Source organism: Oncorhynchus clarkii, chromosome 11 (assembly GCF_045791955.1).
Source record: "Oncorhynchus clarkii lewisi isolate Uvic-CL-2024 chromosome 11, UVic_Ocla_1.0, whole genome shotgun sequence".
NCBI classification, from domain to species: Eukaryota; Metazoa; Chordata; class Actinopteri; order Salmoniformes; family Salmonidae; genus Oncorhynchus; species Oncorhynchus clarkii.
In genome coordinates, this window is record NC_092157.1 from 35,354,853 (window position 1) to 35,381,307 (window position 26,455).

At 44.2% G+C, this 26,455-nt stretch overlaps 1 protein-coding gene across 1 annotated transcript; it reads left to right on the top strand.

Moving 5' to 3' along the window:
- Positions 1-1,600: 1,600 nt before the first annotated feature.
- Positions 1,601-26,449, top strand: LOC139420723 (EMILIN-2-like). The gene is made up of 8 exons (XM_071170955.1): positions 1,601-1,758; positions 2,176-2,301; positions 4,030-4,205; positions 4,416-6,506; positions 23,824-24,039; positions 24,194-24,244; positions 24,522-24,638; positions 24,818-26,449. The coding sequence occupies exons 1-8, from the start codon at positions 1,601-1,603 to the stop codon at positions 25,150-25,152; spliced, it is 3,270 nt and encodes a 1,089-aa protein (XP_071027056.1). The 3' UTR covers positions 25,153-26,449.
- The last annotated feature ends 6 nt before the right edge of the window (positions 26,450-26,455 follow it).

Here is a 26,455-nt window from a genome sequence, read left to right on the forward strand (position 1 = left end):
AAAGAGTTTATTCTTGGTTTTATCAGACCAGAGAATCTTGTTTCTCATGGTCTGAGTGTCCTTTAGGTGCCTTTTGGCAACCTCGAAGCGGGCTTTCATGTGCCTTTTACTGAAGAGTGGCTTCCGTCTGGCCACTCTACCACAAAGGCCTGATTGGTGTAGTGCTGCAGAGATGGTTGTCCTTCTGGAAGGTTTTCCCGTCACCACAGAGGAACTCTGGAGCTCTGTCAAAGTGACTATCTGGTTCTTGGTCACCTCCCTGACCAAGGCACTTCTCCCCCGAATGCTCAGTTTGGCCGGTCGGACAGCTCTAGGAAGAGTCTTGGTGGATCCAAGCTTCTTCCATTTAAGAATGATGGAGGCCACTGTGTTCTTGGAGACCTTCAAAGCTTCAGACATTTTTTGATACCCTTCCCCAGATCTGTACCTCGACACAATCCTGCCTCGGAGCTCTACGGACAATTTCTTTGACCTCGTGGCTTAGTTTTTGCTCTGACATACACACCTGTCTATAGAAAAAAGGTCCCACAGTTGACAGTGTATGACTTTCCAAATCATGTCAAATCAATTACATATCCCAAGTGGATTCCCAAGTTGTAGAAACATCTCAAGGAGGTTCAATGGAAACAGGATCCACCCGAGCTCAATTTTGAGTCTCATAGTAAAGGGTCTGAATACTTCTGTAAATAGGGTATTTCTGTTTGTTTTTGCTTTGTCATTATGGGGTATTGTGTGTAGATTGATGAGGAAAAAATATAATTTAATCTATTTAAGAATATGGGAACATAATAGTCTATCATTTTGGCCTCTGTGTAGTTAGATGAGAAGATACTGACTATATGACTGGACATTTGTCTCCTGTAAGAATGACACTGGGACAATTCATCATTACCAATATATGGGTAGTGCAAACCAGCCAACAGAATGGCATGCAAAATGAATACACAACTGTTCTGTGTGTAATTTATCATGTTATCTTGCAGGGTAAACTAGTGATTTAAAATCAGTAATCCTATATTGGAACCAACAGTTCAATCTATTGATGTTGCTAGAGATGTGACAGAATAATATAAACAAACTATAATAATTGTTGGAATGGGACCTTGTGCAGGCCAGTCTGTTAGTAGCCCTGTCAGCCGTTGAAACCAATAGATAGGAGAATAACTTTCATTTGTTTTAATTATTAGTGTCGGTCGAACAGGGAGAAAATGATCATATTCATTCTGCAACCCGTTCTGCAGCCATGTGACTCACATGTGCATCAAGTACGGAAAATGCGGGCTAGACATCCTGCAAAAACAACATATGGTAAAATGCATGTGCATCTGGTGGACATATGGCGTCAGAAAAAAATTAAAGTAGACGAGTGATGTGAGGAAAGTGGGGAAAGGATGGTTGTTCAGCTTGGAGCGCATTTTTCTATTTGGGGGGGGGGGGGTCGCCGCTTTGCCCCAAAAGTCACACTACAGGCACCCTGGAAGTAAGTTTGCATGATCAGCCTTTCGAGCTGCTGCTGGGAGAGGGAACAAACGTCTAACCTCAATGCTTGAAATACATGTTTAATATTTGTCTACTTGTCGTTTATTTTCGTTGTCTAAAAATGAAGTGCCTTCCCACCGGATTCATCCTTAAAAGTGCCTTATTTCCCTTATTGCTCACCTTTCAATTGATCTATGGAACGCGGTCCCGGTATAACCAGGGGTATAACATGTTCCAGGGAAGCGCATACTCTGGCTCAGAACAAAGACAAAGGAATAAGTGAGTGAAGTTTTCGTTAAAGTGTATACTGTTTATACAGTAATTTGATACTTGTGTGTAGTTTTGACATAATTTATGGTGATTGTCTATAATAGTCTAAATTGTCTAGAATATAGCTATTTTAATTATTTCTTATGCCTCACAGTAGGCCTATACTGAATTAAATGTTTTATTTTATTTAGCATCGACAGAACAAAAAAAAGCAAATTCGTATAGGCCTACACATATAGCTTTCTATCTTTTTTTTGAATGGAATACACATTGGCATGTACAATTTCGCTGCAATCTCATAAAATAATGAAATCAACGTATTTATGGTAGGCTATAGAATTATTTAGATTATTCGACTTAATTTCTATAGAATAGGCAGCATTTTTTTCGTCGTCATTTTGTGTGACATAATAAATGCTTTTCCAGAAACTGGTGCGCATACGTTGTGCACAAGAACGTGAGCTGTGCGGTCGTGGGGGGTATGGAGAGCTTTGTGCAGCCGGAGTCAGCGCCTTGCCCGAAGCATCAGCCCAACTGCGCGCAACAAGTGATGTAAGTGGAGTGCTGCTATTTTGATTAGTCTAAAGAGCGGTGTTACAGCAGTGACTCAACATAATCAAGTATGATGACTTTGAACACTTATGCCGCATTCATATGCTAGTAGGAACTAGGAAACTCTGAAATGTCCGCTAGGCTAACGGTTGAATGCAGCACCCGTTAGCAAGTCGGACATTTGAGTTTCGTAATTCCGACTAGCACGTGAACGCAACATTAACTTTGAACGTTCATTCCGTGTTTCAAACAATAGAGCTAGCCAGCGTGTAGTCTTAAAACCCGGAAATTAGTTACCTCTGGTTCATTCAGATATCCCTATGGGGAAAGAATATGGTTTTGGAATAAACACCGAAAATAAGGTCTGAGGTTAACACAAGCTCAGGAGATCTTATACGTTTTGTTCTATGAGATAATAGCAGTCAGTTAACATAACCTTTATTATTATGAAGCCTTTGTGCTTTTCCCCCCACAACTTCATCAAATTCACAAATTGATGTTAGCTGATGAATATGATTTCATAGAACAAAACATTTAAGATCTAAGCCCGTGTTTACCACAGACCTTTTCTGCGTTTATTCAAAAACCCTACAAAAATGCCATTCATTTTCCTCATCGGCATTGTCTAACGAACAATGGCGGAGTTGGTGCCAACAAAAAGACCCCATTACTATTTCTCTCTAGTGTTAAGGATCCATGGTTGGTCCCATCCTCTGCCTGAGACTGTCTAAGAAATAGTATTCAAAACACTCACATGATTGCATTGTTTATGGGCATACCAACTCAACGTGTGTAAATGTCCATGTGATCTTTGCACCCACTGGATGGTGTGTAGTGATACCCCCAGGACATAGGCCCCTACTTGTCCCGTCATCCTCTGTAATCTGCCTTCACCCCTTTCGATCATCAGATTATTCTATATTTACGACAGACAAGTGAATTTGATTGACTTATTCTTTGCGGTCTATTTGTCAGTGTCTGCGACGAGTAAAATGTCAACGAGCCATTGAGCTTTATGGAAGATAAGGGGGGATAAAGGATTGTGCAGCTGAGAAGAATAGGTCCTTTATCTGCCTAGACTGTAAATAAGCAACTGCCTGTACTGGCATGCATTGGCACTGTTACTCACAGCCCCCCTGTGCAACATCAGAGGCATCTGACACATTTCTCCCCGGGTTGGCTGCTTTCGTGTGTGTTATTATTGAACACCATGTTGGGCAACAAGCAGCCAGCTCTGTGAGAATGTCCTGGGGCCAATGACGAAGCGTGGTTCCACATTCGACTGGGTGTGAGTGGTGGAAAATATGAAGCAGCGTTAAAAGGAGTGCGTGATTAATTAGGAGTGTGACTGGCTAGCTAGCCCATCTGGAGTTTGTCGTCATAAATAAACAGATCGTTATCGCCTGACACAGCATTGTTCACATTTCATGAACATAAAGGCCCATTTGAAATTTGGAAAGCAGAAGGTCACTGTAGAATAACTCTGAGGGGGTTTATGCTGTGCTCATAGTTGCTATAGTATGTCTTGGTTGAAGTCTTTCCTTTGAGATGTTCCCAATATCCTTCATGGTTATATTGATTAAATCTGTTGTTAAACTATGAATATCATTCAAATTCCTAATTTGTGAAGACTGCCAGTCAAGTTAAATCAATACAATCTCCCCCATTGTAGAAAATGTGAAGGCAGCTTTTGGTCATCCGTTTCTTTGCCATCTTTCTTTTTTCCAGGTATCAGACCCAATTCCGCCCCATGTATAAGGTTGGCTATAAGCTGGTGACAGAGCTGGAGTGGAGGTGCTGTCCAGGCCACCAGGGTCAAGACTGCAAAGACTTGAAAGGCATCCCATCCAGTCAGACAGTGCTGGGGCCTCGGCCCACCCTGCCTTCTGCCCCAGAGACACAGGGTAGGGGAAAGTTGCTCAAACCCACATCGCCTTGTAGAGACAGATACCTGACCCTAAACATGACTAATATGCTTGTTTTCTCATAGGATTCCTTTAGGAATGTTTTTGCACTAATGTAATAATGTTAAACATAGATTACACCCACAATTAGATGTACATTTCCGAGATGAAAAGAGGATTTATCCTAACCATCTGATAATCCCCCTGTAGATCCGGGACAGCAGGCATGGGGTCAGAGTGGCCACCCCTGGGGGGCAGGGAGGCAGCCAGGAAGTCAGACAGGCCAAGGTCCGGCGGGGGGCCAGGGAGGGAGTCAGACGACACAGCAGCTGGAGGAGGTGGTACAGCGTCTGTCCCAGCAGATTCTAGACATGCAGGCAGCCATGACCAGCCTGTCGGCCAACCTGAGGGTGAACCTGCAGGAGGACGCCAGCAAGATGCTGGTCACGATGCTCAACGTCTTGCGGCAGCCAGACAGCGTGCGTGGGGAGCAGCAGAGCATGCTGCTGCAGGGCCTTTCCCTGGAAAAAGAATACAACACGATGGACATTGACAAGTTCACGAGCAAGATCAACCACCTCACCGACACCATAAACACCAAGAGCAATGTACTGGACGACCTCCAAGCCAGAGTCAACCACCATGACGGACAGCTCCACCTGCTAATGGAGGCCAGCCCGGCCTCAACCCCTCCCTCTCCTCCGGCCAATGATGCGACCCTGCGCGCCTATGTGGACACAAAGTTCCACGCCCTGAAGGTCGAGATGATGGAGGGCATGGAGATCAAGATGGCAGACCTGAAGAACTCATGTGACTATAAGATCCTGTCGGTGCAGGAGCAGTGTGAGGGCCAGGAGAACAGCTACCTGAGCCTGACCGAGCTCCTCGAGTCCAAGGAGATGAACCTCCGCAAGGAGATCCAGGACTTCAAGAACCAGCTGCCTAATTCACAGAGGGGAGACGGAACCCCTCCAGGGGTGGAGGAGTTGCGAAAGGAGCTGTTCCGGGTCGCTGAAGCCCAGCTGATCCTCCAGTCCAGCCTAGAGAAGAAGTCCAAGCCTGACCCACTCCTGCCCCGTGTGGAAGAGCTGGAGGCCCGTCTCAACATGTCGGAGAGGAGCGAGAAGGTGCGCAGCCTCTTCCTGGAGGAGAAGCTGAGGAGAGAGGGGGCGGAGGGGGCCGCAGACCTGAAGAAGGCTATGGAGGACAGGATGAGCTCCATGGAAGACCGGGTCACCACTCTACTGGTGGAGATAAGCAGCCCTGTATCTGGAGCGCAGACTGCGCTAGAGGCACTGCAGAGTGCTCAGGCTCTGGAGGACAGACTCAATTCCCTAGAACAGCTGTGCTCCACAGAGTGCAAGTCTGACCAACCGGCCATAGAGCGCATTCAACAGAACCTCCGGGTCTACAGAACTAGCCTAGACACAATTCAGTCTAACATCAATGGGCATTCAGCTAGTCTTGCAAACATGGAAGAGTTTGTCCAAGGGCAGCTCCTGAACCATACCGCCAGTCTTACAGATGTGCAGGAAGAACTAGGAGCTCTTAAAGAACGTATTGGAGGACAGCAGGGTTCTCTGTCAGCCTTGGGTCTCTCTCTTAGCCAGCAGTCCCTGGAGCTCCAGGGGCAGCTTCTGAACCACAGTGCCAGCCTTACAGGTGTGGAAGAAGTGCTAGGAGCTCTCAGTGGGCGTATGGGAGTACAGAAGGGCTCTCTGTCAGACTTGGGTATCTCTCTCAGTGATAATCTTAAAGATGTGCAGGAAGAGCTGGGAGCTCTTAGTGGGCGTATGGGAGAGCAGGAGGGTTCTCTGTCAGCCCTGGGTCTCTCTCTCAGCCAGCAGTCCCTGGAGCTCCAGCAACTGAACACCTGTTGCCTGAGCAGTGCAGGGCCAGCCCAGGAGGCCAAGGACCTGCTACAGCTCCACCTGACCCAGAGAGAGGAGCTGAGGGCCAGGCTGGAGGAGCTGGACAAGGAGGTAAAGGCTGAGGCAGACCACTGCAGGAACAGGACCGAGGGCGTAGCTCTGGATGTTGCCAGCATGGACAGCCGGGTTACCAGCTTGGAGAACATGTGTGGTAGGCTGGAACCCATCTCCAGCAGCCTGCACAGGATCAAGGAAGGGCTGAACAAGCATGTGACCGGCTTGTGGAACTGCATCAACCAGATCAATGGCACCTTGCAAGCCCACACCAAGGACATCAGAGGACTGAAGGGAACATACCAGAACCTCCAGGACCACTACTCAGGTATCACCCAGGCCCTACATCATCTGACCACCAGTCCTGAGAACAGTGGTAAGACTTGACATTGAGATTGACAACTTTGCTTGCTTAAAATTTGCATGATTATTCCAACACTCCAGGTTATATCTCCCATATGTTCTTAAACCTACAGCTTCCCTGCGACAACTTCTCCAGCTAAGTTTCCTACTGGTTACATTGCAGTAATATAATAATAATAATAATAATAATAATAATAATAATAATATTATACACTGTGTACAAAACATTAGGAACACCTTCCTAATATTGAGTTGCACCCCCTTTAGACTCAATTCGTCAGGGCATGGTCTCCACAAGGTGTTGAAAGCGTTCCACAGGGATGCTGGCTCATATTGACTCCAATGCTTCCCACAGTTTCCTCCATTTAGCAGATGCCAAACTTAGTAATGCGTGCATACATTTTACGTATGGGTGGTCCCGAGAATCGAACCCACTATCCTGGCAGTGCAAGCACCATGTTCTACCAACTGAGCTACAGAGGACCACTACAATATAAGGGCAATTCCACGGTAACGGAATTGTGCAGAGAATCACATTTTTCACTTTCAAATGTATAACAAACAAAAACCATTGATTTCAAAGTTTAAGAAAACCATACAACTCTATGCACAAGGACTACTTTAAAAATGATACTGGCCATTTTTACAAAATACCCTTACTGGAAGAACTGTACGGATGCATGTGACCACGTTTTCCAAAAACTCTTTGGAAAGAATGGGGTGTCAGCTATGACATCATACATTGACTTTGGGGGGGGGGGACATTTTGGTTAATGAACTACAGTAAGTGAAGTTCACTCGGCAACAGAATTGCGGTAACGGAATGGGTCCCCGATCTATACTGCACAGAAATGCATAATTATGGATATGAATGTCATTCTCTTCATGGTGATGTATCCTGAATAGGTACACACAGGTAGAAATATGCAATATCCTCCTTTATGCATATTTGGGTATTATTATACACTGGCTATTATTTTAATGTTTGGGAGTGGAAAACAAGGCCAAATCAGAATTGATCATAGATGTCTGTTTCACAAGTTAGAGTAGAGTTCATTACATTAGAGTCTACTCAACTTATTTTTACTTTACTATGCTCTCCATCTATGATTTGGTTTAGTTTTGGTCATGACGGGACCAAAAATCAACATCTGTGGATATTGAAATTAAAGCCGGTCTTGACCATACCAAAAACGACATCTGTGGACGTTGAGATCAAGGCCAGGGTGGACCAAATTTCAACTACTTTTCAGTGTCCATGGATGTCCGTTTGTTGGTCAGTGTTCAGTGGATAAGAATGATAGTTGCAGTAAATGGAAAGAGAGGGGGCTCATGGGTACTTGTCAGTAAGAGCCGGGGGAGGTGACATTAACTAGCAAGAGCGAGGCGGAGCGAGAGGTTGTTTAATTGAACCTTTATTTAACTGAGCAAGTCAGTTAAGAACAAATTCTTATTTACAAATGACGGCCTACCCCGGCCAAACCCTAACCCGGACGACGCTGGGCCAATTGTGTGCCGCCCTATCACGGCCTGGAATCGAACCAGGGTCTGTAGTGACGCCTCTAGCACTGAGGTGCAGTGCTTTAGACCGCTGCGATACTTGGGAGCCTTAAACACCAGACAGAAAGAAAAAGAAAACCTTTGAGTTGAACGTATGCCAGTGGAAGGGAGGACTGTAAAGCAGGTGTCCCAACGGTGGTTGGTGACTACTATGATTTCCCATTGTTGCCAATTCAATTACATTAATTCCGTGACGGATTTTTCAGAAATTCCATTACCAATTTGGTAACAGAGTTTTGAGTTTTAACCACTTAGTAATTCATAAACCAATAGATATCAGTAAAAACACCAACTAAATTGGTAGATCTACTCTTACTTGTTACTTCTGTGAACTTACATTGTACTACTTCCTCATGAAGGGGAGACATTTGAAAATATCTTAACGATATGCAGGTTTTTGGTAACAGAATTTCAAGGCAAAGGTCAATTGTTCTTAAACTTACACAAGGCAAATCATTTCTCCAAAATTATAAGTTTTGTTTTTAGTTAGTTGGGTTGTTTACCTCAACATTATTGGGTTTTGAAGTATTTTTAATACCTTTAAGGTTTTCTGGTAGATGTTTTCTAAGACCCCTTTTTCATCTGTTTGACCAGAAATCAAAGCCTTTGCTAATATTTAGGATGGGAAATGATTGTATTTTTATTATTTTCTCTTACTTTTCATTTGACATGCTCCTATGAACTTCACATGTCGGTGCTCATGGGTCCTTTATACATGGAAATGACCATCATCCAGGTGTTCCAGTAGCAGAGACTGGAGATTACAATCAAATGGTGCTAATAAGATCAACTTCAGAGCTGCAGCTGGGGCCAATTTGAGTTGTGTTGAATGTAGGACGGTTAGTTGAGTGTATGAGAACAGAGCGAGAGAAAGAGGGGGGGGAAGCTGGATTTCCATCTCACTGCGTTCTGACTCCGGGGCGGCAGCAATGATTGAACACACATGGTCTTTTTAATAGACCCGGTTTGTGTTAAGCAATGCCTGGGCTTTAAGGGATTATCACAGTGCATGCATTTCTGTAGTAACTACTTCTGTCGTGACTAATCTTGCTGTCCCATGGTCATCTGTGAGTTCAAAAACCCCATATCCTTTTACATGACGGATAACTAGCATGGACATGGACTAAGTTATAAATGATGGTGCCCAGGTGACTCAACCGGGAATTAAGGCACCGGAAGCACACTCCATAACATTTATGAGCATAGTGCCTCTTCTTCTGAATACAGCTCAACATGACTGGTTTACAGAGCAGCTCTGCAAGCTCCTGTCTGGAAGTCCCACGGGGAAGAGGCCCTGGTCCTGGCTGTGAAGCCAGAGGTAGAGACTTTAGATCGGAGTCACTGTTTCTCAATCCTGGGTGTAGCTCTGGAAGCTCAAGTGTGAGCCTTAATAACCGTCTTACTTAGAAAGAAAAATTTCACACTTTTCCCATCGTGCACATGGAGACTAAGAAATTAAGTGTCAATAGCCCGCTCTTCACTTGTAAAAACTTATGTTTAAAATCATTATTCTGTCAGCTGGAATGTTTGGGTTGGACTCCTCAGAGGGCAGCTCGCTATTCATATGTTCCAGACTGGATGCTGTTTTACCACGGGTCACATTGGGATGTCTTTGTCTCATACTTGGCTCACTGCTTCACTTTTGTCCTGGACTGGCTTGCACAGTTGACTACTTATAAGGACGTGGAAAGTGATGTCCGTTATAGGGACGTCGGTCATTGGCTTATCAATTGTCTACTCATAGGAACCAATCAGATGGTTTGTTACTTGAGAGCCGAGAGGCCCAAGTGTCTCAGTGGGTTCAGATCAGGTGCTTCTGGGTTGACATGACGTCACACCCTCCTAACTCTTCCCCCCTCAGTGCCCTTGTGTTCCATCCCTCTCTCCATATCTCCCTGCACCCTTTTGCTCTGGTGTTGTTGAATATGTTTAGCACACTTACCTGGCCGTGTCTCTCCTCTCTCTAAATAAAAACACAGGGCTTTATTTTTGACTGCCGCTAAGGAAGCGCAAGTGTCAAATGCACGTTGGTTTGCCATTTCATCATGCAAAAAACTGCCGCACCGGCATATTCCAGCCCTGACACCAGGTTTGGTTTTTTACCTGTCTAACTTCAGCTTGCTTGCGCTGAGGTGGCAACATTTGAGCGGTGTCCTTAAAAACATGTGCAAAAGTTTCACATTTCATGCAGCTGTAATGGGAAGTTTTGAGACCCACAAAGCAGGTCTTCTCAGTAACGCAGTTGATAATGGCATGGATTTTGAGAGCGGAAGCGCAGCCTTTCCTGCCATGGCGCACAGTGCCCACGGAAGGAGAGATGTGCCTTTTGTCCTGGTGAATCTCATATTTAGAAACATAAAAAAATATTGATTTCCCCCATTTCATTCGATTAAAAACCAAGCATAGCCTACCCTCCCCTTAATTAATCAAGGCTGGTTTAGCAGCATTACACAGCTGCAGGTTTTTATCCTGGCCATTAACCAAAAGTAGCCTAAAAATAAAGGAGTTTTGAGTGGTCTACTGAGAATCCTTTGAAATATGAGGATTTGCCTTCATGCTTTTCCTTATTCACTTCACATACCTCAATCAATCAAATGTTTTTATAAAGCCCTTTTTACATCAGCAGATGTCACAAAGTGCTATACAGAAACCCAGCCTAAAACCCCAAACAACAAGCAATGCAGATGTAGAAGCACGGTGGCTAGGAAAAACTCCCTACAAAAGGCAGGAACCTAGGAAGAAACCTAGAGAGGAACCAGGCTCTGAGGGGTGGCCAGACTTCTTCTGGCTGTGCTGGGTAGAGATTATAAATGAGTGACTGCCATTAAAGCAAGAATGTTCTTCATGATGTTCATTGATGAGCCAACAGGGTCAAATCATAATCACAGTGGTTGTAGAGGGTGCAAGAGCTCAGTACCTCAGGAGTAAATGTCCATTCGCTTTTCATAGCCGAGCATTCAGAGGTCGAAAACAGCAGGTCCAGGACAAGGTAGCAGAACAAGTCAGGGTTCTATAGCCACAGGTAGAACAGTTGAAACTGGAGCTTCAGCACGACCAGGTAGACTGGGGACAGCCAGGAGTCATCAGGCCAGGTAGTCCTGAGGCATGGTCCTAGGGCTCAGGTCCTCCAGGAGGGGAGAGTGGGAGACACCACTAGCCCCCCAGTACATAGACTTTTGCAGCATAGATACCTACATTTCGCTTGTTCAAGTAGGTTGTCTATCCCCATTTTCAAAAGAGCACCCCTCGTCCTATTACCAAAGACACACTCCTCCAAACTATTCAGTCACCCTATAATGTCATATCAACGGCAGATTATTTTGAGAATCTGCTACGCACGTAGGCAACTATACAATTGACAGGAACCTAGCATTTTGTATGGGACGGCAGGTAGCCTAGTGGTTAGAGCTTTGGGCCAGTAACTGAAAGGTTGCTGTATCGAATCCCAGAGCTGACAAGGTAAAAATCTTTCGTTCTGGCCCTGAACAAGGCAGTTAACCCACTGTTCGCCGGTAGGCCGTCATTGTAAATAAGAATTTGTTCTTAACTGGCTTGCCGAGTTAAATAAAGGTTCAATAATTTTTTATTTTTTTTTAAATAGATGTGTGAATGTTATACGTAAAGACATTTAGGCCTACAGTACGTGTACACATAGTGCCATGTAACGAGAGAAGCGATTTATGCATCTGACCCGATCCTTTAAAAAATATATTGTTGGTGGTTGAATTTTTTTTTTCTTCTTTGTTTAATTGGATTAAATACCAACCTTTTTAGAAAGTTTGACCGTCCATGAATTTATGGTGAGGACAGACACGGCTCGAATGCAATGCAATTTCATCTACTAGTTCTGGAGAAGTGCAAATATGATCTGTAAGATGTTTCCATGATGTTTATAAAACATTACATTTGCGAACAGTATAATGGTGAGTGGACATTCCCCCTCTTTATATTGGATCTTTACCCAGCTGCTGTGAAAAGTTTGGATGTGTGTAAAACCCTACATAGTCTTAAGTTTCCTTGTCTGTATTATACACCCACGGGGAGAAATTATGGTGCCTAGAACTGTATTTAGACAGCCTAATTAAAACAGTTTTTTTTTTTAATTGTTCGAATTTGATTTGAATTATACACTTTCTTTTTTGGCCTAATCAATAGCCTAGTGAATTGAATCTTGCTTATTGACTACATGTGGCATGTCCCCTCTCCAGACTGCTACTTACAGAAGGCTTATAAGTCCATATGGCAGCAATGCAATTACAACAATGTGGACTGCAGACATGTTCAACATATATTTAGCAAATATGGGCCAGGCTATTTAACGAACTAAGACATAATGGACTAGCATTCAAATTGGAGTTGATGACAAAGCAATGCATATGTAAAAACACAACTTGAAGCAACCACATATTTAGCCATGGAGCACGTTTTGATTGGCCAGTAAGGGGCATCAACACACCCACAACTCGTTTATTCATCAAAACCCAGCCCTTTCGCACCACCACTCACTACTGCACCCATAACTCCAGTTGTGAAAATAGCAAAAAATATTTGACACACCATCGAATCTAAAACGCCAGCGCTAAGATATACCATTGTGTTAGGTTTGTTAAAATGTAGCCCACAGGTTGCATTTCAAATGGAACCCTATCCACTATATAGTGCACTTCTTTTGACCAGAGCCCTAAGGGCCCTGGTCAAAAGTAGGGCATTACAGAAGGAATAGGGCACCATTTGGGACGCAGAGACACAGTGAGCAGTCAAGGCTTTCCCCTGAGCCACATGTTCTGCTCTGTACTGCCATGATGTCATACACACCCTACCCCCTGAAGTTAGAGTGCGAGTAAGCGCTGGATGGAGTGACCGAGATTAGGGATCCTCAATTTTCCTCAATGGTTTAGATAATAAATGTCTTGATTGCTGAAAGGAAACAAGCAGATTTTCCTAAAATTGCATGTTTGGCTGCTCACTGACTGACAATCCCGGCTTGACAAATGCCAAATTTAGCTTGGCTTGTTGACCTGTCTGAAAATCAAGTCCAAACTGATTTGGCTCGGGTATTTCGGTTGTGTGTTCATTGGTTTGGAGCTCTATTGCAAAACAACACACATTTTACAGGGCCAACCTATCCACCCGTGCTCGGGAGAAAGATATTTTTTTAGGTTTATCAAAAGTGTAGTTTAAGGCAATTTCCCAAACCATTAGTGACAACCAAGCAGCGAATAAGGTCTCTCCTGATCCTACCAATCACTCCCCAGAGATTAGCTGTGTGTATGTGTGTGTGTGTTCTTGTTTGTTCTCTCATGTGTTGTCTGTGAGAACCACACATGCAATATGCCCAACCTTGCTTTGCCTCACCACCATCCAGAGGTTTCCGGACAATGGGATCTCCACACTACACTAAGTACCACTTCCTCAGTGTGTATGATATCTTGTGAATGTGCAGATGTTTGTGTCTGAAGCGAGTATGCTTACTTAACAGCACATCCTTTTCATTGTGTTTGACAGAGTGGCCTCGGGTCACTAAAATCCTGTTACCAGACAACACAACACTTAAGGGTTCTGTTATGGCCAGTAAAGAGAACCTCTTGTGCCGCCTCAGAGTCTATAATGCTCAGGTCAATGACCCTATGATAAATACGGAAGGCTGTAGGATGACAGTCCGACACACTGGCCAATTGTGAAAACCCTGGGAGAGAGAGATTGCCACTTTGGGATGCAACAATCTATTCCCTTTACAGTGCACTACATTTGACCAGGGCCCCATGTTCTCTTGTCAAAAAGAAGTGCGCTGTAAAGGGAAAAGGGTGCCATTTGGGACGCAGGGCTCTGGCATCACAGGTGCTGGCACAGATAGTCCAGAGCAGTGGCGGTCGGTGGGGGAGGACAATATTTAGTTTTTATGAGCATGGCCTTCTGACAAATCACTTGGCTCCCGCGGCAGTAAACATGTCACTTTAGTCTCTTGCTAAAAACCACCTTGTAACTGCTCATTTTTATTCCGCGCTGTCCCACTAAACTAATGTGATGTATTAATTGTTACAGGTTTAAGATGAAGATATCCAATTATCACTTTTTCCCCTGAAAGTAGACTTCAGGTCCAAATTCTAGGAGTGAATGCATTTATTCCGAAATCCCAGGCTCTGCATCGTGTCCGTTTTGGCTCAGGCTGACTCGTAAATCCTGTCTGTGGTACTAAACTGCTGTACAGTGGTTATGATGTGGTATGTAACATGGGCGACCACACGGATTCTTACGTGTCCTCAGACTGGTGGAGGGAATACTGTGCGAATGGCCTGGCTGTGAGTGTAGAGTTATCCGGATACATTGTAACACTCCCTCCAAGGCTACAGCTGCAATTGTTTACATCCACCTCTTTAATCATGGTGCACACATGCACACACACGTTGGCGCTCCATCCTTTAATAATTACCCTGGGATTGGGCCTGAGATTGGCATTCAGTCGGAGTCATCCAGGCCCAACTACACACACACTAAACGTCACACGTGGAAATGCCGCCTCAGTCCCTCCTGTGGTGTTTTACAGGTTGCTAGTAGTCGCTTCTCTGTGTCGTGTTTAATAGGGAGTAGGGTGAAGCTGCCCCTAGACTGTGATCTTAGTTTCAGTTCAACATTTTCCACACTAATGGTTGGGGGAAGTTGATCCTAGATAAGAGCTCACTCTTAAAGTTTTAGTGTTGATTTTGGGGATAGGCCGCCTGGTGACTTGGTATGCAGGTATGCCATTAATGTACAGCCTAGTCCCTTTCTGAAAGAGTTTGGACATATTGCCTGTGGTCTCTTTCAGACTGCTCAGGAGAATAATGTTGTAGGAGTAGGCTGAAGTTGCCCCTGCCTGGACACTGATCTTGGGTCCGTTATGCATATTCCCCACTAATGGTTAAATGGCAATTCCGCCACTTTTCAACTATATACTGTATTAATTTTCTCCAGCACCATACCAGTGTCTATATACAAATTAGTGGATTTGGTTATTTCAGTCACCCCTGTTGCTGACACATATATAAAATCTGGCACACAGTCAGGCAGTTTCCATAGACAAACATTGGCAGTAGAATGGCCTTACTGAAGAGCTGTGACTTTCAAAGTGGCATCATCAGAGGATACCACCTTTCCAACAAGTCAATTCGTCAAACTTCTGCCCTGGTCAACTGTAAGTGCTGTTATTATGAAGTGGAAACGTCTAGGAGCAACAACGGCTCAGTCACAAAGTGGTAGGCCACACAAGGTCACAGAACGGGACTGCCGATTGCTGAAGCGCCTAAACATAGGCTATACTCAGTTACAACACTCACTGCTGAGTTCCAAACTGCCTCTGGACGCAACGTCAGCACAAGACCTGTTCGTCAGGAGCTTCATGAAGAAATGTGTTTCCATGGCCAAGCAGCTGCACACAAGCCTAAGATCACCATGCGCAATGCCAAGTGTCGACTGGAGTGGTGTAAAGCTCGCTGCAATTGGACTCTGGAGCAGTGGAAACGGGTTCTCTGGAATGATGAATCACGCTTCACCATCAAATCAAATTTTATTTGTCACATATACATGGTTAGCAGATGTTAAAGCGAGTGTAGCGAAATGCTTGTGCTTCTAGTTCCGACAATGCAGTAAAAACCAACGAGTAATCTAACAATTCCACAACAACTACCTTATACACACAAGTGTAAAGGGATAAAGAATATGAATGAGTGATGGTACAGAACTGCATAGGCAAGTAATGTAGGGTATGTAAACATTATATTAAGTTGCACTGTTATGGCAGTCCAAATGGACTAATCTTGGTTTGGCGGATGCCAGGTGAACCCTACCTGCCCGAATGCATAGTGTGCCAACTGTAAAGTTTGCTGGAGGAGGAATAACAATCTGCATCTGTTTTTCATGGTTCGGGCTAGGCCCCTTAGTGTCAGTGAAGGGAAATCTTAACTCTATAGCATACAATGACATTCTAGACGATTCTGTGCCTACGACTTTGTGGCACCAGTTTTGGCCCTTCCCTGTTTCAGCATAATGCCCCCGTGCACAAAGCGAAGTCCATACAGAAATGGTATGTCGATCAGTTTGGAAGAACTTGACTGACCTGCACAGAGCCCTGACCTCAACCCCATCGAACACCGTTGGGATGAATTGGAACGCCGACTGCAAGGCAGGCCTAATCGCCAAACATAAGTGCCCGACCTCATTAATGCTCTTGTGGCTGAATGAAATGGAGCAATGTTCTAACATCTAGTGGAAAGCCTTCCCATAAGAGTTGAGGCTGTTATAGCTGCAAAGGGGGACCAACTCCATATTAATGATTTTCAATGAGCACGTGTCCACATACTTTTGGTCATGTAGTGTATTTGAAAATGGGCGTTTCTTAAAAAGATAGGTCCTAAAAAAATGCTTCTCTGTGACATCACACAGTAGGATTAAAAGTAAGAAACTGATTTTCAAAACCTGCATCCAGTTTCTAGCTCCCCACATCACCTGCAAATCTGTGTTTGAAAATCAATATATATAAAAAAAGTAACTTTTGATTATGTCATCGGCTACAACCTCTTAACTTTATTTCCCCCTACAAAACGTGGAAATGCGCCATTTTCACATATGGGAAATTCCATGGTAACGGAATTACGCTGAGACTGTCTCACTTCAAAAAGTTACCAAACAAAAACTATTGATTTCAAAGTTTAAACAAACCGTACACATTTTTACTATTTCCACAAAACATTTTACAAACACACACTTGCTGGAAGAACTGTGCAGATGCAGTTTGGCAACAGAATATTGGTAAAATCTCCCTCAGTTTTTGACCACATTTTTCAAAAACTACCTGCCCTGAATTAAGATTCAAAGATGTCTGCAGAAAGAATGGGGTGTCAGCTATGACATGACACCTAGACTTTGAAAAAAAACGAATTTTGGTTATCGAACTACAGTAAGTGAAGTGGATTTACATCTGGTAACAGAATTATGCGAACTGAATTACATGATCTGTACCAAATGCATAATTATCACTCTGAATATCAATCTTTTCATTATGTATCCTGAATAGGTACACAAAGCTCGAAATATTCAATAGCCTCATTTGCATATTTGGGTATTGTTCTACACACTGGCTATTATTCTAATGAGCTCCGCCCCCAAACAAGACCACATTTGGTTGGTCCGGACCAGACCAAATCTGAACCAATCATAGACATCTGTTTCACAAGATTTGACAGTAGAGCAGAGTTCAGTACAGTAAATTATACTGCACTTTACTGTGCTGTACTAAACTCTACTGTACAGTGCTATTCTCTACTTTTCTTTATTGTACTCTACTGTTCTCTACCATGCTTTACTGTACTGTGCTGTCCAAACTTATGATTTTACTAAGTTACAGTTCATATAAATGAATTCATTAGGCCCTAATCTATGGATTTCACATGACTGGAATACAGATATGCATCTGTTGGTCACAGATACTCTTTTTTTTTTAAAAGTAGAGGCGTGGATCAGAAAACCAGTCAGTATCAGATGTGACCACCATTTGCCTCATGCGGCCTGACACATCTACTTTGCATAGAGATGATCAGGCTGTTGATTGTGGCCTGTGTAATTTTGTCCCACTCATCTTCAAATGGCTATGCGAAGTTGCTGGATATTGGCGGGAACTGGAACATGCTGTCGTACACATCAATCCAGAGCATCCCAAACATGCTCAATGGGTGACATGTCTGGTAAGTATGCAAGCCATGGAAGAACTGGGACATTTTCAGCTTCCAGGAATTGTGTACAGATCTTTGCGACATGGGGCCTTGCGTTATTATGCTGGCACAACAATGGGCATTCAAATTGGCATCGATAAAATGCAATAGTGTTCATTGTCTGTAGCTTATGCCTGCCCATATCATAACCCCACCGCCCCCATGGGGAACCCTGTTCACAACGTTGACATCAGCAAACTGCTCGCCTACACGACACCATACACGCAGACTGCCATCTGCTCGGTACAGTTGAAACCGGGATTCATCCATGAAGAGCACACTTCTCCAGTCTGCCAGTGGCCATCGAAGGTGACCACTGAAGTCGGTTATTTTGTTGTGCAAACTCAGTTTCATCAGCTGTCCGGGTGGCTGGTCTCAGACGATCCCGCAGGTGAAGAAGCCGGATGTGGAGGTCCTGAGCTGGCGAGGTTACACGTGGTCTGTGGTTGCAAGGGTGGTTGGACGTACTGCCAAATTCTCTAAAACAACATCGGTGTCGGCTTATGGTAGAAAAATGAACATTAAATTCTCTGGCAACAGCTCTGGTGGACATTCCTGCAGTCAGTATGCCAATTGCACTCTCCCTCAAATTTTAGGGTGGCCTTTTATTGTCCCCAGCACAAGGTGCACTTGTGTAATGATCATGCTGTTTAATCAGCTTCTTGATATGCCACACCTGTCAGGTGGATGTTTCCAGTCTGTCAGTCCTGAGATTGCTAAATAAATGTTCTTCTTAGAAAAGAGTTTGCAGCAGAAGCAGAAGAGGCTGTTTCTTTCAGAATACACCAACTTCTAGGGATTTTTTCACCACTTACCAAGGTCTTCCTGAAATACTGGTGGTGGCAACTTCTTCCATCACTCTCATTCCTTAGGGAAAACAAAGTTAGGTGTTACCTCACTTGGTCCTCTGCAAACTAGTTGTGTCTGAATTCTGTCAGTCAGAACAGAAGGCCAGTCAGCAGGGTCTGTAGACAGTGGTTCAACCTCAGCAGCAGTGTTTGGTGGGGATTCTGCTACAGGCATTTCTAATGGAGAGCACAAGGGCATTCGTTTACCCACGTTATTCACAGCATTTATAGTGGTGGAACATCCCACATACATACCCAGTAATAATAAAATCATCATTGTTACCTACAATATGGAAACGTAAAACTTTGCAAAAAGGAAATTATTTATTTTGTTTATGTTATGCACACAAACACATGCGTGTACCCACACCTGAAGAATCCTGCTGGGGAGAAGTGGAGGCAAATAGGTCTTCATCCTCAGGCAACATTTGTGAAAACACCTGTGTGGCTGAGGAGGTGGATGGCTCCTCATCCTGAGGTCATTTCTGAAGAAGCCTGTGTGGCTGAGGTGGATGGCTCCTCATCCTGAGGTGACAAGATCATTTCTGAAGAAGCCTGTGTGGCTGAGGAGGTAGATGGCTCCTCATCCTGAGGTGACAAGATCATTTCTGAAGAAGCCTGTGTGGCTGAGGAGGTAGATGGCTCCTCATCCTGGCCAGTGCCAGAGGGTGCTCCAAAATACTTCAGAAGTGCCCCTGAATTTGCATTGGAATACAGTATGAGTCTGACACCCTAAATACATTTGTTGCACAATTAAATATACATGTCATTATGCACAATTTATCAAACTTTCAGAATAAGAACCAAATGAACCATACAACCTCCTTGGCTAATTCTAGGCATAAGACACCCCGAAATACTAAATATATCACAAAAGATACAAAATATCAGCATAATATAGATGCCTACAGCATTGGAAATTCCTCTTACTAAGCTCAGGATCTAGTCAATACAATCAATGAAAACCTTTGATGTCACCTCAAGTTAACCAAATCAATAATCAATAATACAGTCTGCAGGATACACACATTATCATGATGAAACTGTGAAATTTTATCCAATAAGCTAGTTGGACAGAAAACAGAATATTGTCACCGTATGAGTAATAGCAAGCAACATATTTGTTAGCCTAAGTGTTATACGAGCCTATTTCATGACATGCATAATATTATACTCATAAAGAGATGACATAGCTACATGCCTTTAATCTTTTGCACGTTTCTTCTCTTTCCTCATTTTCCTAAACTGGGCACCTGATGGCTTAGATCTGGCTTAGATCTGTTCTTATCCATTTGTGTGGATTTGGCACTCGAGCATCAATACATTACCCATCCCCCAACACGGTCAACCAAGAGTTAAGACTAACCCAATTCACCTTGGTGGTGATCACACTGGTTTTATATTATTCTTAACCATTTCACACAAACCAGAAAAAAAAAAACAATATGTCTGTGAAACTATATATTCACAGTATTATGAATTAATTGTGGTTTATTTAGTAGCATTTCGTAGTGTGACTGATTTTACTAATTGCATTAGTACTGTACAAAGTTAGGAGGTACGCTATTTGATAGATTCCCCCACTCCCCCTACCTCGGGCTTCCAGTGGGGAGACCTGAGGTCAACCTACCCACACCCCCCTCCCCATCTCGTACTTCTGAGTGGGAGATCTTCCCAGGCAGTAGCCTGCCTAGCTCACAAACTAGAATCAGGGCGCCCACTCCGACATGGTTAATTGACCCACAGTCCCACACGGTGACATGATATCATTGACGTAACGTTCAAATGAGTGATCGAAAACCGATCGCGCAAATGTCACCATTCCAAATTTTTGAGTGCGGGCTCCCGGTGCCGCCCCCGGCAAGATACCTAAATCCAATCCCCCACTGACTGTCAGTAGTTGTTAAAAGTTGTGCAGCATTGTGAAGTTCCTCTCTGACATCGAATGCATGCGTTCCTACAACACAGAAGTAAGACTTGAGGCTACAGGGCTGCTGAAGGCAGTGACGGACCCCGGCTTTAAGTTTACAGCCACCATGGCGTACAGAATCGTCGGTCTTCTCGATCCTCCAAACAAATTACTCCAGGCAAAAGCAACGGATCTTTACACTGGAGTCAAAGTGGGTCCTCAGTGCGTTTGGTTGTGTCAAGAAGCTGAGGTGCGACAGAGTTCGAAGCCATTTGGGACCAGTGGCACTGGTGCACCAGCTTCAAGCAAATGACAACGTTATGGAAGTACAAATCCTCAGCAATACGTGGAGGACAGTACAGTAGGCCAGCAGGACAGAGGAGAAGAGACTGAGTGTAAAAAAACTATTCTTCAGCATGTTGGATGCCGTCATTGGTGAAATGTCAGAACGATTCAGCGAATGTAACAGCCAACTACTGGTGGAGGCCATGTTTGCCCTTGACCCAGAGATACATGACTTTCTAAAAAATAAAAAAGGTGAAACCAATGCAATGGATCTAAGCAAAACAGATTTGATGGAAGCTAGGTTTAGTGACGTCCGCTCTGGCTCCAATGACTGAAATCGCCCGCTCTGGCTCCAATGAGAACAGATGGCCCCACTTGATATCCTGCAATGATTCTCTGGGCCCCTCTACACTATTCCTGCCGTGCTTACTACACTGAAACATGGACTGACTTTTGGGGCGTCCACAGCTACATGCGAGAACTCGTTTTCCACTTTGACAAAGGTGTTCAGTCAGCACAGAAGAAGCATGCTACACCTAAAGAAAGCTCAACTAATCTAACTGGCATTTTAGGGGGATCTTACGTGAAGATTTCAGGGAGAATGGAATGATCGATGACTCAGGAAGTTCCACAGAGCATCAAAGAGGCTGCAATTCTTTTGAAAAGTTATAGATTAAAACCATGTAGCTGGTTGTTTTTTTTTTTTACCCCGCTTCCCCCCCAATTTCATGGTATCCAATTGGTAGTTAGTCTTGTCTCATCGCTGCAACTCCCGTACGGACTCGGGAGAGGCGAAGATCGAGAGCCGTCCTCCAAAACACAACCCAACCAAGCCGCACTGCTTCTTGACACAATGCCCACTTAACCCGGAAGCCAGCCAAACCAATGTGTCGGAGGAAACACCGTGCACCTGGCAACCGTGTCAACTGCACCCTGCCCGCCACAGGAGTCGCTAGTGCGCGATGGGACAAGGACATCCCTGCCGGCCAAACCGTCCCCTAACCCGGACGACGCTGAGCCAATTGTGCGCCACCCCATGGGTCTCCCGGTCGCGGCCGGCTGCAACAGAGCCTGGACTCGAACCCAGAATCTCTAGTGTCACAGCCTTAGACCACTGCTCCACTCGGGAGGCCCGGTTGGTTGGTTTTTATTGAAATCTTGCTTTAATGTGTAGGGCGCCGCCCATGGTGTTGATAGAGCGTGGCGGAGATTGTGCCATTGAACCGGTCACTTCTTGGTCAAAAGCATTTGAACGTGTATGTTTTATTGTGGTATAGCCAGATAAGGGGATTTCAATAACACTCCAATGCAAGAACCCCCAAAAATGTGTCACTTTATCCTGACATCGGGTCTGATCTGTGGTGTGGTCTTTAATAACCTCTGTTTGGGTCACTGATGACAGGGAGAGGTAATTACTCACTGTTTAGATGCTAATGACAGAATCTCTCAGGCATATTGAGAAACATTCTATACAATAACTGTACTTTCATGTAAAATGACTAGAGAAAGTACAGTAGAAGGTGTAAGAGTGCAGAGCCGTGGTCAAGTGGGTAACACTCACAGCACATGATGCCTCTGGGGTTAAATCCCCGTATCCATCCTTCCTCATGTGTCTCCAACCTATTTATCTCCCCACCTGTTTCATGCCTGTCAAATAAAGTAAAAAAAATACTGAGGGGAGAGGAATTCCCCCCAAAATTGAAAGAAGATGTACTGTAACTAAAAACTACACAGAAAATGGGCCAATAAGGAAAAAGATACAAGCCATTACAATGGCATACTGTCAGTACGCAGACTATGTGCTGCATGTAGGGCCCCCGACCACTAGAAAGTCAGTCGGGGTCTCAACTTACAACAGCAGTTTTCCACCGTCAGTCAATGACAGTCAATCAATTAGCCCATATCAGCTAACATTTTATTGATTGCTAGGTAAGTTAGTCTAGCCAGCTATCTTGTAGTAATCATGGCCGAATTATTGACCGGGCACACAAGACACGTGCCCGGGGGCCCTCATTGATTTTGTAAGAAACTCTAGCTCAGATATCATATGAACATTGCATAAGTCATGGAAAAATGTGCTGAACTGCAGGGAACAGACTTTAAAACTGCTACATTTTCTTCCTATCCCATAGCAAAATCTGTTAAATCACATGAAATTAGTTTAAAAAATGCTAAAGTTTCTTTCTGCCCCATGAAATGTGTAGAATGGCAGCTAAATGTACTTTAAAACTTCAACATTTTCCCTACGCCCCATGGCAAAATGTGTAGAATTGCAGGACATTAACTTTAAAGCTGCAATATGTCACTTTTTGGGGGAGTTCTAGATCTGTCAATCTCAATGAAAGCAAGTCTAAGAAGTGGTAGATATGTCCTGTGTGCGCTATTTCTATGCGCACATAAGTTACTTTCTGTTTTGTACACCAGCTGAAATACAATATATTTGGTTATGGAAAAGTTATTTCACAGCGGTTTAGATGGTATAATGATTTTCCACATTGCTTGTTTTGTCACAAACTGAAATTAGGCGAACTATCAGAATTTTAGCAACCGGGAAATGGCGACGCAATTTCTGCATATTGTACTTTTTTAAAGCTGCACATCTCTCCACCGCCAAGAGGTGGGGTCACTAAAATGTTCTGCCCATGAGGTGGGTGGGCGCTAGAAGCGGCCCTACATACTGGTGTTAGTTCTCCCAAATCAACTTTTACTGTAAGGAAAGTGAAAGCTTTCACTCCAGAAGCAGAGGCTGTTTAAGAGTAATGACAGTGACAGCTTGTCTTCACTGTCATTTTTGGCCCATAACTTAATGCTGAAGGGGACGTGAGACTGGGAGAGTCCTACTGTCTATCAGTGTCAGGATTCATCATAACACCAGCTGGTTTGTTAACACGTGTTGACCTCTCCACAGCTGGTCTGTGGTTTTATCCCTCGCTCCATCCTCTCCTTCTTTTGACACCCTGGTTTGTCATTACCCCCTCTCTCCAGGTGTTCATGTAGGTGTGGAGGAGTCTGGTAATCCCACCGAGACGAAGCTTGTCCCTCAGGGCCCTGTCCTACCCGTTGGGCCAATACCAGATGGGGCCCTACTACATATGATGGAGACTGGGGAGGCAGGAGCCCCCGGAATCACCATCTCTTCCAAACCGCCCAAAGGGGCCGACGGCAGCATGTCCACCCTCAAGGGCTTCGCTGGAGCCCCAGGTGAGATCTAGGGGTAGATGGGAGAGAGGCTAGGAACAAGTACAGAATGCATTTGCACATCTACACACACCCCAAGCACATGCAAGTAGGTATGTTTGCAAGATTAATTGCATTCTTTCAAAACTTCATGAAATGTATCTTGGTTATTTTACAGCCTCCCCACCCTCTACAGGGTATTTAAAGCCTAATATGCCAGTGGTTTCTGGTAAGTGCTATTTGACTCATTTGATTTACTTACTATACAATGTTGAGTCTCCTGAAAATGAACCTCTTTCAACAGTTGCCCACATTCCTCTGAGGCCGTAAATTACACAAATCATGTTTCACTTTAACAGGCAAGATATTTAGTACTCTTGTTCAGGTAAATTCCATAGTATTCCAATCTGCTACTGCATGGAAAAGAATTGTCCCAATAACCACTTTAAAAAAAATAAGTGAGAATGTGTGTCAATGTGACAGATTAAACTTTAACCCTGTATCAGGTGAGCGGGTGTCCTTCTCGGCTGGTCTCAACCGCTTGCCCTTCCTTGGGGAGGTGGGTATCATCCGGTTCAACAAGGTGTTGGTAAACGATGGGGGACACTATGACCCTCACACAGGTAACGACTATATCACCATCACACACATACAGACATCACCACACTAATCTAGATGTCAACTACAACCTATCACATCTAGCTGACAATACAAATTGATGTTTGTTCCCTCTCGCAGTTGACATGTATGAGTGCCCCCTTGTGGCTGATAGGTTTCCTCTGACCCTCTTCATGTCTTCCAGGCATCTTTCACGTTCCCATGGAGGGCCGCTACCTGCTGAGTGCCGTGCTGACAGCCCAGAGAGGTGCCAAGGTGGAGGCGATGTTCTCTGTGTCCAACCGCAGCATCCAGAGGCTGGACACGGCCGGTTACCTGCCTGATAATGGTGGAGGAGGTGGGGCTGGCTCCACCAGCTGTGACTGCGGAGGCTCTGCTTCCCTGAGCCTGGTTCTCACTCTGATGCGTGGGGACAGGGCAGGTTTAGTCATGACCGCAGGCAAACTTGCCATCTCGGAGAACACAGAGGTCCTCTCAACATTTAGCGCCGTGCTTCTCTACCCGACCCCAAAAAAATAGCTGCCATGTTATAGACAAAGTTTTTCCCTAAAAAAAGAGAACCCCACCAATGATATTGCTTTATGTAGCTCCACCCTCAAAACACCCATTCTACTTTAGATGTATGCCTCATTCACGTGTTAGCCGGAACAAGGAAACTCTGAAATTTGACTTGCTAATTGGTTGTAGTTCTACACGTGTCGTGTTCAACCAGTTAGCAAGATGGTAATTTCTGAGTTTCCTAGTTCCCGACAAGCACGTGAACGTGGCAGTAGTATGCCCAACATTGCATGCCTTACCGTTATTTTAGTAAAACAGGTAGTTTGCTTTAACGTACTATCATATGACAGAGCTTTCATACAAAAAGAGATGTATCAAATATTTGATCATAGGATTCTTATGGAGGGGATGGGGCAGGCTACTGCCATTTATGGAGTATTAACATTTAGTGATTGATTATATTTGAAATGTTTGAATGTGTGCTTGTGTTGATGTGTTCAATTTGTTGTAGTTATTTTGAAATTACTATTTTATGAGAACCATCAATTATAATACTGTACATACAGGTAACTGACAAAATAAAAGAAACCCCAACAAAGTTTCTTAATAGGGCGTGGGGCCACCACAGCTTCAATGCGCCTTGGCATAGATTCTACAAGTGTCTGGAACTCTATTGGAGGGACGCGACACCATTCTTCCACGAGAAATTCCATCATTTGGGGTTTTGTTAATGGTGGTGGAAAACTTTCAGGCACCGGCCCAGAATCTCCCATAAGTGTTAAATTGGGTTGATCTGGTGACTGAGACCACAATGGCATATGGTTTACATTGTTTTCATGCGCATCAAACCATTCAGTGACCACTTGTGGATGGGGGCATTGTCATCCTTAGTCGTGGTAGCCCAAAAAAATTGCTAAAATAATGTAGAAAATGCCCAGCATTTTATACATGACCCTACACATGATGGGATGTTGATTGCTTAATTAACTCAGTGTTCCACCTGTGTGGAAGCACCAGCTTTCAATATACTTTTGTATCCCTCATTCATCAAGCGTTTCCATTGTTTTGGTAGTTACCTGTAGCATCGTTAGAGGAACTAACGTTAAACAAATAAGCTGGTAATTTTTCTACATGACAAGGGATACAGAACTTTTCAACAAGGACAGTTGTTTTGAAAGGTATTTTTTGTATTTCAACACATTCCAATGAGTCAATGTTCTTTAGGACCAATGCCTGAAAAGGAAATGTTTCAGTACCTTTTCTTGGATCAGAGGACTTGAATTCAGCCCCGGGGGCCAGTAATAAAATATGTGTTTAACCAGTG

Coding starts and splice junctions, on each gene's coding strand:
- LOC139420723 (XM_071170955.1), top strand. CDS start 1,601: ATGAAGTGCCTTCCCACCGGATTCATCCTTAAAAGTGCCTTATTTCCC. Junction 4,206..4,415: donor TTCTGCCCCAGAGACACAGG/GTAGGGGAAAGT, acceptor ATCCCCCTGTAG/ATCCGGGACAGCAGGCATGG. Junction 6,507..23,823: donor CACCAGTCCTGAGAACAGTG/GTAAGACTTGAC, acceptor CCCTCTCTCCAG/GTGTTCATGTAGGTGTGGAG.